At 44.8% G+C, this 10,404-nt stretch overlaps 1 protein-coding gene across 1 annotated transcript; it reads left to right on the top strand.

Annotated features, from left to right (window-relative positions):
- Window positions 1-5,026: 5,026 nt before the first annotated feature.
- Window positions 5,027-9,867, top strand: LOC120973880 (uncharacterized). The gene is made up of 9 exons (XM_040400180.2): window positions 5,027-5,306; window positions 5,972-6,021; window positions 7,272-7,350; window positions 7,457-7,579; window positions 7,715-7,795; window positions 8,207-8,440; window positions 8,545-8,640; window positions 8,778-8,919; window positions 9,402-9,867. The coding sequence occupies exons 2-9, from the start codon at window positions 6,011-6,013 to the stop codon at window positions 9,527-9,529; spliced, it is 894 nt and encodes a 297-aa protein (XP_040256114.1). The 5' UTR covers window positions 5,027-5,306; window positions 5,972-6,010; the 3' UTR covers window positions 9,530-9,867.
- The last annotated feature ends 537 nt before the right edge of the window (window positions 9,868-10,404 follow it).

Raw genomic sequence — 10,404 nt, 5'->3', positions numbered from 1 at the left:
GTTTCCTACAAGTAAGGATTGACCCTCTGTCCGGCTTTTCTTTCCGAACACCAGACAGTGTCTCAGGGGCTACCGACTATATTGGGATTTTTGTGTCGCTTACCTCAAAACCTGTCAGCAGGCTGCTGGAGTCTTTGGTCAGTCCGCTCTTGGCGGACCGGACCCTCTCAATCACCGTACCCAAAAGGATACGGTGCTCGTCCACAACGGAGGCACATCGAAGCGCCTCCATCAGATTATCCTGTGCCCCTAGTTGGACAGGGGCCACCGGTGGAATGGGCGCACCCCCCTCTTTCAAAGGAGGTCGCTCGCCGGATTTCGGAGCCGTATGGGTCTCTGCGATCATGTTTGGCTGAGGGCCAAACTGAATACGACCCTCCTCGCCAGTCTCCGTGGGGATTTGCTCCCCCCGTGTGTCCGGCGGTAGAGGTGTCGCCCTTTGGCGCCCCCTTGACAGCGTCCGGAGCCTCTCCTCGGCCTGGAACGGTCCTTCGGAACAACACCTCGGTGTCGTCCATGGCCTTGGGAGAATGAGCGGTCGGTGGTGACATGCTGGCCATCTCCTTGGAGTCCAACGAACCTCCTGACGAGGATCGCCGGAAGCTGTCGTGGGCCGGACTGAAATAACACAACTAACCATGTTAATACAATGAGGAGAAGAGGTTGGATATATGGATATGCATGAATCGTAGTACTTACGATGCGGCCTGAGGCTTAGCGCGGGAGCGGCGCTCAGGACTACTGTCGACATCCCATACGGAGTTATCCGCAAGGGATCCCTTCCTCTTCTTGGGCGTCCCCACCTCCAGATTCGTGGAGGCCGCCCTCTTCTCCCTCCCCTCATCATGGGGAGGGATCTCCTCCTCCTCCTCCTCGTTCTCAGGGATGGAGGAACGGGTCTCTTCGTCTTCGGACGTTACGTCCGAAGTACCCTTACGACGGGGGCCACCTTTGGCCCCCTAGGCCTTCTTCTCTGGCGCCTTATAGGGTGCCGGCACCAGCATCTTCGCCAAACGCGGGATGACTGGTTCTTCAGGCACCGGAGCCGGACACTGGATCCGCTTCGCCCTTTTCATCCATTCCTGAAAAGGCAATGACAGTAAAAGTTCGGATATCTTCCTTAAAGCAGACAAGTAGAGGACGTGTTCGAAACTCATCTCGCTGGCGGGGTGGTTAATATCATGTCCACGGTTCGAATCCGTGGCTGGCGGTATCTCGTTGCCCTTGAAGAGCAATTTCCAGGCATCTTCGTGAGTGGTCTCGAAGAGCCTCTTCAGGGTATGGTGCTTCTTCGGATTGAACTTCCATAGCGGGAGGCTTCGGCCTTGGCATGGGAGAATCCGGCGAACTAGCATCACCTAGATTATATCAATGAGTTTGACATTCTTGTCCACCATGCTTTGAACGTGCGTTTGCAGCGCTATCAACTCGTCTGACGAACACCAGTTCGGGCTCTTCTCGACCCAGGAGGTGAGCCGCATTGGAGCACCGGAGTTGAATTCGGCAGTTGCGGCCCAGTTGGTGCCGCGGGGTTCTGTAATGTAGAACCATTGTTTCTACCATTCCTTGACAGTCTCCACGAAAGTGCCTTTCGGCCAGGAAACATTGGGCAGCTTGCTCACCATGGCCCCTGCGCACTCCGCGTGTTGGCCATCTACCACCTTCCGCTTCACATTGAAGATTTTGAGCCACAGCCCGAAGTGAGGTTGGATGCGGAGGAAGGCCTCACACACGATGATGAACGCCGAGACGTTGAGAAAGGGGTTCGGGGATAGATCATGAAAGTCTATCCCGTAATAATACATCAGCCCGCGGACAAAAGGATGGAGTGGAAACCCCAGCCCGCGGAAGAAATGAGGAATGAATACCACCCTCTCGTTGGGTTTCGGCGTGGGGACGGCTTATCCCTGGGCCGGAAGACGATGGGCGATCTCCTTCGCCAAATACCCGGCCGCCCGAAGCTCAGTAATGTCCTTCTCCTCGACGGAGGAGACCATCCACTTGCCTTGGCCTCCGGATCCGGACATGGTTGAATGCTCGCTTGGATGAGAAGAAGATGAGAACTTGGGCGATGGAGCTCAAGAGTGGAAGGGCGGAGGAAGAGAGAAGGCGTGGGGGAAAAAGGAGGAATTCTTATCCCCTTATAAAGGGCCGCGAATATCAAGCGCCTCCCCACTCGCCTATTCCCAAGGGATGTGTAAACAGCACGGTTGGGTTACCCATATCCGTATTGATGAGAATCCCACAATAAGGGGACACGATCTCTGCTTCGACCAGACGTGCCAATGGAAACCGCGTCTCGAAACGTGGAATGGCACACACAAAACGGTCCAAAATTATGACTGGGCGGACGTGATGTCACGTTGTAAAAAGTTGTCAGCGAATTGGACTCGTGGAGTATTATATTCTTTCTGCGGTTGTGTGTGGTGTGTGTGACATGTCCGGATACAATCATCGCGTCTGGAGACTATCTTGGAGTTCGGAAGGAAGGGAACCCGCCTTGCAATGCCGAAGACAAATCTGCACGCCGGACTCCTCGTCATTGAAGCCAGGTTCAGGGGCTACTGAGGGAGTCCTGGACTAAGGGGTCCTCGGGCGACCGGCCTATTAGCCATAGGCCGGACTGATAGGCTGTGAAGATACAAAGACCGAAGACTGCACCCGTGTCCGGATAGGACTCTCCTTGGCGTGGAAGGCAAGCTTGGCGGCCGAATATGTAGATTCCTTTCTTTGTAATCGACGGTGTGTAACCCTAGATCCTCCCGGTGTCTATATAAACCGGAGGACTTAGTCCGGAAAGATGGATACTCATTACCATAGTCATACAGGCTAGACTTCTAGGGTTTAGCCATTATGATCTCGTGGTAGATCAACTCTTGTAATACTCATATCCATCAAGATCAATCAAGTAGGAAGTAGGGTATTACCTCCATAGAGAGGGCCCGAACCTGGGTAAACATCGTGTCCCCTGTCTCCTGTTACCATCGACCTTAGACGCACAGTTCGGGACCCCCTACACGAGATCCGCCGGTTTTGACACCGACACCCGCCACTTCTAGGCTTTTTGCGCCCGCCACTGCAGTAGTGACTTGGTGTTGGCACTTGATAACCCACAAGTATAGGGGATCGCAACAGTTTTCGAGGGTAAAGTATTCAACCCAAATTTAGTGTTTCGACACAAGGGGAGCCAAAGAATATTCTCAAGTATTAGCAGTTGAGTTGTCAATTCAACCACACCTGGAAAACTTAATATCTGCAGCAAAGTATTTAGTAGCAAAGTAGTGTGGAAGTAACGGTAACGGTGGCAAAAGTAACAGTAGCAGTTTTGTAGTAATTGTAACAGTGGCAACGGAAAAGTAACTAAGCAAATATCAATATGTGAAAAGCTCGTAGGCATTGGATCTGTGATGGATAATTATGTCGGATGCGATTCCTTATGCAACAGTTAGGGTGACACAGAACTAGCTCCAGTTCATCAATGTAATGTAGGCATGTATTCCAAATATAGTCATACGTGCTTATGGAAAAGAACTTGCATGACATCTTTTGTCCTACCCTCCCGTGGCAGCGGGGTCCTATTGGAAACTAAGGGATATTAAAGCCTCCTTTTAATAGAGTACAGGACCAAAGCATCAACACTTAGTGAATACATGAACTCCTCAAACTACGGTCATCACCGGGAGTGGTCCCGATTATTGTCACTTCAGGGTTACCGGATCATAACACATAGTAGGTGACTATTGACTTGCAAGATAGGATCAAGAACTCACATATATTCATGAAAACATAACAGGTTCAGATCTGAAATCATGGCACTCGGGCCCTAGTGACAAGCATTAAGCATAGCAAAGTCATAGCAACATCAATCTCAGAACATAATGGATACTAGGGATCAAACCCTAACAAAGCTAACTTGATTACATGATAAATCTCATCCAACCCATCACCGTCCAGCAAGCCTACGATGGAATTACTCACGCACGGCGGTGAGCATCATGAAATTGGTGATGGAGGATGGTTGATGACGACGACGGCGATGGATTCCCCTCTCCGGAGCCCCGAACGGACTCCAGATCAGCCCTCCCGAGAGAGATTAGGGCTTGGCGGCGGCTCGTATCGTAAAACGCGATGAATCCTTCTCTCTGATTTTTTTTCTCCCCGAACGTGAATATCTAGAGTTGGAGTTGAGGTCGGTGGAGCTTCAGGGGGCCCATGAGGCAGGGGGGCGCGCCCCAGGGGGATGGGCGTGCCCTCCACCCTCGTGGACAGGGTGTGGCCCCCCTGGTGTTGATTCTTTCGCCAGTATTTTTTATTAATTCCAAAAATATTCTCTGTGAAGTTTCAGGTCATTCTGAGAACTTTTATTTCTGCACAAAAATAACACCATGGCAATTCTGCCGAAAACAGCGTCAGTCCAGGTTGGTTCCATTCAAATCATGCAAGTTAGAGTCCAAAACAAGGGCAAAAGTGTTTGGAAAAGTAGATACGTTGGAGACGTATCAGCACCGTGTGTCTGCACCGAGGGAGCGGAAATGAATGCATCTGCTTCTACTCAAGCGATGACTAAAGACATAGAAACCGGTGAAAAATCATATTTTATTAGGCTTATCTAGGAAAATAAATGGAATTCCAACATCTAGGTGGCAATACTCGACCGCCAATATGGAGTTTATTGGTTTGAGTCATGGAAAGAAAAAGAAGAGAAGAAAAGAAAGAAAATGAAAGAAAGAAAAGAAAAGAAATAAATAAAAGGAAAGAAAAGCAATGTAAAGAAAGAAACTCAGAAAAAAAGAGGAGACTAAAGATAGGAAAAGATAGAAAGGAAATAAAAGCAACGCAAAGAAAGAAGGAAAAGAAAGAGAACAAAAGAAATAAACGAAAAGTCAGAAAAGAAATAAAAGGAATTTTCCCCTAGCATTTCTACTTGGCCACTGAGCAAACATTTGGGCCCAAAACTTAGCCCAAACTCCAGCCACACTCGTTTCATCCCCAAATTTTGGACCCGCCGCACATAACCCTAGCTCCCCTTTATACCCTGTCTCCTCCGCCGCCGCCGACCCCGATCTTACCTTCCATCGCCGCCTCCAATTATCAACCCTACCAACCATCGATCCCTCCTTCCCCTTGCGCACCTCCTCTCCCCTTATCCTCCCAACTTCGACCCATCCGAGCTTCCTCGCCGAAGCCTTCAAAGATCCTCCCACCTCCCTCGACACGTCCTCCCCGTCACCGAGCTCCACCGGCGTTTGAGATCCGCCTTCCACCCCGGTTGCACCCGCCACTCTTACTATCGTCACCGCCCCAAGGTAAGCTGCCATTTTTATTTCAAATTTTAATGCCTTTTGTGATTTGTGATGGTGATGAATGGTTTGTATGATTGTGACGTACGTCGTATATGCGAAGTGGTTGCAATTTTTTTCTATTGATTGCAAATTTGCATTTTCGGATGAAATGTGATATCATAAATGAGAAGAGAGATGAGGGAAAAGAGAAGAGATAAAAGGGAAGAGAGAAGAGAGAAAGGGGAAGAGGGAAGAGGGAGGAGAGAATAAATATGAGAAGAGAGATTGAGATTTGCTATGCAAATTTTGTATATGTGAAAACATCGTATGCCATTGCTAATGTTTCTATGTCAAGAAACATTGTATGACATTGCAATTGTTTCCTATTGCTATTTTTTATATGTAAAGAGACATGGTATGACATTACAAAATTGTCTTGTAAAGAAAATTTCACCGTACAATTTTGATATGTATGTGTTTATGTGTGTATGTGTGAGTTATGAAAAATGAGTTGTTTGGCTAAAAACCACTGTGTGTGTATATATTTATGTGTGTGTGTGTGTGTGTGTGTGTCATTCAAAACAATTTCTTTTTAAGTGTGATCTTGTTTTTTTGTATGACATGTCAAACTCTGTTGCAATGTAAAACCTTTGTGGTGGTGCATCTTTAGGGATTGATCGTTCTTGCAGGCCTTTCTACAGGAGAGACACCGGTCTTTGTCCCCGACCATGCTTCAAGGGTAATATCTCTGTTCATGTGTATGTTTGTTTATTTTTACATCACCTAGTCAAGTAACATAGACATATCCCGTTTCTGGAGAGTTATATTTATAAATATGCAAGTCTGTGCATATTTATAAAAATACTCTTTCGATTTGTTTATGATTTTTGGACAACGAGGATGTATAGATTGGGCTTGTTTCCATGCTCTCCTCCATTTCGAGACAAAGTTTCAATCACACCCCACTGTTGTTACCAGAATACTCATTATTTTGTCTTGTTGTCAAGATGTGTACACTGCTACAATGCTGCTAAATCGGCCAAATGGTTATTCAGTGCATCCGGGGTCAGTGATCACAACCCGCATCACTGGCCAGCCAACAACTGGTCTGTGATGACTCACAACTGATGGCTGGACCATTAGTAATTTAATTTAGAGGATATCACCACTAACCAGTACTTCACAATTGACCGGTCAGTGATATCTTTAGGAAAATACCCCAAAAATAGCAGAATCTCCATTCAAATACGAATAGTTGAGCCACATATACACACGCTTGTGTAATCAAACATACAACTAGGAATACTATATGAAGCACAACAAGAACATCAATAACATACAACTCGAACTCGAACATTATGAAGCGTGACAAACAAAAATATCACTAAGTCGTAAACTAACTCCCAATGTGCTCTGCATCGCTGTCGATGCTTGTGACCATCAGTTACCCATGCCTTCACACGATCTAAAAGGTTCATACAACCATGTAAACCTCTAATCATGAACTTCAAAATTGAAATGATGAGCTATAGAGAATACATTGTTAATCAATAGAAAGTTAAATAACCAAGTTAAAATGAATGAATTGTGTGCACATGTTGACATTGAGTAAAACCAAATGAACATACAAGTGATATGGCTATTACAATTTATAAGTTTGATAGGACATACAAGTGACATGATTGTTTAGTTTATAAAATGTGACTAGGGTCAAAAGATTGTCATATTGCATCGCCTCTAGAGGTCGCATACGTACATTGAATTAAGATGAAACAAAAACCGAAGTTGTTCAACTTGGTGAGCAGAACAAGTTTCTTGTTGGGCAATTTTTCTTTTAAATCCATGTTGAGGGCTGAATAAGCGACACCATACACCAGACACGTATCACACAGTGTATGGAACCAGGGGATTGTATTCTAACTTTGGAGGTTGCATATCACCTCGGATGGAGATGGCCCATAAACTAATGTTGATGGTGATGTCCGACAGAGAAAAGCAAGGAAAGAGGTTGATGGCTGCAGAGAAACCCATCATCAAGGCACATCACCTTGGCAATGACAACATCGAGGTGCGTCTCTTTTCTCCCATGTTGTTTTGTTCAGGTCTACTTTGTTTCCAAGTTAGTATGAGCAACATATACTGAATGACCTCTTCGTTCTTGCATGCTTTTATAGTACTACACATGTCCTATTACGAGCATGATGTCCATGATGAAGAACAAGGTCACGCAATACCGCAGGTTCGAGAAGCGCGTGATCAAGGGGAGGTCAACGTGTGGTGATGTGAAGACACTACAGGTGAGCGATGGATTATGTGTGATACAGACTTACATAAATGTTGTTGATGGTGTGTCATACAGACTTACATAAATGTTGTTGATGGTGTTGAGATCTGAGGTGTGAACCACGGTTGTGTTCTACTTCTATGTTCAGGGCAACTATAGCTGGATCCCGGAGGGTTGGGCGATGGAGATAAGGGCTGAAGGGGAGGGGGTGAACAAAAAAATATTCAAGGTATGTAAAACAAAAAAAGCACTCTTGTTTAATAAGTTTCCATCATGCAGTGAATAGCTAGATTATGTGGCTAGCCTTGGCAAACTATATTGTTTGGACACTTTTTGCAATAGAAAATGTCCGACATTTCATATTTCATTGTGTAGAGCCTTATTTATACATTCATCCAAGAGGTAGTAATGGTTACAACCACGACGATGACATTGCACACATACACCTCTTTTCTTTTTCTAAAAAAAATGATTTGGTATAGATGGATCATTGTATTTAGTTATATATGTGTGAGAAATTAAATGGCTAGATAATATACAGATATTTTTATATTGGAATGCGTCATTGGTCAGATGAGAACCAAGCAAAGAAACTTGTTCATCTAAGCAACTCATTAAACTTGAACATACCCTGATGCAGTTCTTCGTCCATAAGTCCTCCGGGGTGCGATTTACAAACAAAGATGATTTAGAGGCCTTTGAAAAAATAGTACGAGTGCCAAAGGTGCCACTGCCATCCAAAGAAGATGGGTCTAAACAAGATGTGTCTAAAAAAGACGTGCTGCTCTTTGAAGAACCAATAAAAAAGAGGAAGACCCCCAGAGCCTGCAAAGACCCAGACGCAGTAGAGTGCGATACGAGCTCTCAGGATAACGTATGTACATCTCTACATAGCACCACATACATACATACTTCTAGTGTGATCTTAATGCTACACATTCTCAAGAACTGGCTAACATTCAGTCTTATGTATTATAGATGATTGCACAGCTTGACTTCTATACTGAGCGTTTATCCGCTGGATGGGTGAAGGAAACCTACTTCAGACCAGGCAAGAAAAATAAGAAAGACACGGTATATATAAACATGTCATATTGGCCTATTTTTTTTGTTAAATATGCATGCAAATTGCAAACACACGCTGTGCTTATCCATTTTTCTTCATTGGTTTCAGTTTTCTATTCTTTAATTATCCTTTTGGTCTTCTGCAGTATTTTACCGCCCCTTCTAGTTCTGAGTATCTCGTGTTCCGTACGAAGAAGGATGCAACGAAATACTTCTGGACTGGAGAACGTCCTAAAGATTCTTGGAAACCGACAAAGAGTGTCACCAAGAAGTACAAAGACTTGATTGGTAATTGTTGCTCCAGTTTTTTCACCTACATTTCTGAATTTTCTGACAAAGTTGAGACAAGATGTATCTAAAGTTCCCACATAATTTAATTTCGAAACTTGATCCATATATAAATAAACAAAAATAAAAATGATGTGAATAGTGCCAAACATATAATATTCACAACAAATCTGAACTGTGTACTTTTATCATGGCTGTTGCACCATGTCTCAAGGTTGTCTTTTCTACATACAAAATATTTCTTTTAGATTGTGCGTTTGCTCTTAGTAGATAGTGCAGAAATACCGTCAAGGAGGAAACATCAGGAAAAATGATGATTTTTTGGGAGCACGTATAGGACGTGCACTCAGGCACTAATAAGCTCATAGCTCATCCTTCTTTTTACAAAATTGCTTCCATTTCATTATTCTTTCCCCTCTTTTTTTTGCGGGAGATTTCATTATTCTTTCCATCCTACCTATTAATTTGACTATTTTTTACAGTTACAGATGCAGATGAAAAAGACCTAGATGGTCAACATGAGCCCAAGGAAAAGAAGCCTAAGACTACAAGCACCGAAGCCGACGAGGCAATGACCTGCTCACATGCTAGGCTGCTAGGAATCTGCTAGGAATCAATCAAGGCCAAGAGAAAAATTCAAGAAAACCAGAGTGATCAATGGCAGCATTTTTCGGCTTAAAAAAAGAGAAGGAACACTGCCGCTGCGAAGCTATTTCCACCTTGTGTTGTAAACTTAATTATATGGTGGGTTTGTCGTGAAACTTGCAACCAAAGGGGACAGTGGTAGGAGGTTTTTGTCCCATTGTCCGACTCCGAGTATGTCCTCGGTGTGTTGAACCTGTTTCCTTTTTTCTATTTTTGCTTTTGTGTTTTACTTCCTGAGAACCTAGCCTTCCTAGAATTGTGAATTGTTTAATTCGTGCCGAAATATATTTGGATTTTCTCTGATTTTACTCGTTTCCTGAACTGTAATCGTCTATACGGCATTACATGGCTCTGGTTCTGGCAGACAGGTAGGTTGCAACAACGAAACATCATAAGCATTTAGGCATTAAGGAGCTCAAGCTGTCGATCAAAAGGAATTGTGTGTGCATTTATAATTTATATGGATGAGTGTATGTATGTGCGTATGAGTGTCTATGTCTGCACTGCGTTTAAGAGAAAGTAGTTTTCCATTTTGTCGGGTGTGATTATGACATACAACACGCCAGCAGTATCTTGGTTGTGGATGCGCACTAGCTTTTCAGGCAGATAAAAGTTCCAGCCGCCACAGCTCTCCTCCTCGTTTTCCTGCCGACCGCTACCATAACGACGACCACACGTCAAGGGCATGTGTGCGTGTGTGATTATCTCTGCCAGAATGAAGGTGAGCGCGATCTTGATCTTGCCACAGTACTCCTCCTTGACGACCTGGTGCACGCCCGGCGGCAGGCTGCACTCCTGTAGCACCGTCTCCAGAGGGATGCTCAGGAAAATGTTCAGTGC

The sequence above is a fragment of the Aegilops tauschii genome, chromosome 2 (genome assembly GCF_002575655.3).
Source record: "Aegilops tauschii subsp. strangulata cultivar AL8/78 chromosome 2, Aet v6.0, whole genome shotgun sequence".
NCBI lineage: Eukaryota > Viridiplantae > Streptophyta > Magnoliopsida > Poales > Poaceae > Aegilops > Aegilops tauschii.
This window is presented reverse-complemented; position numbering and strand designations above follow the sequence as displayed.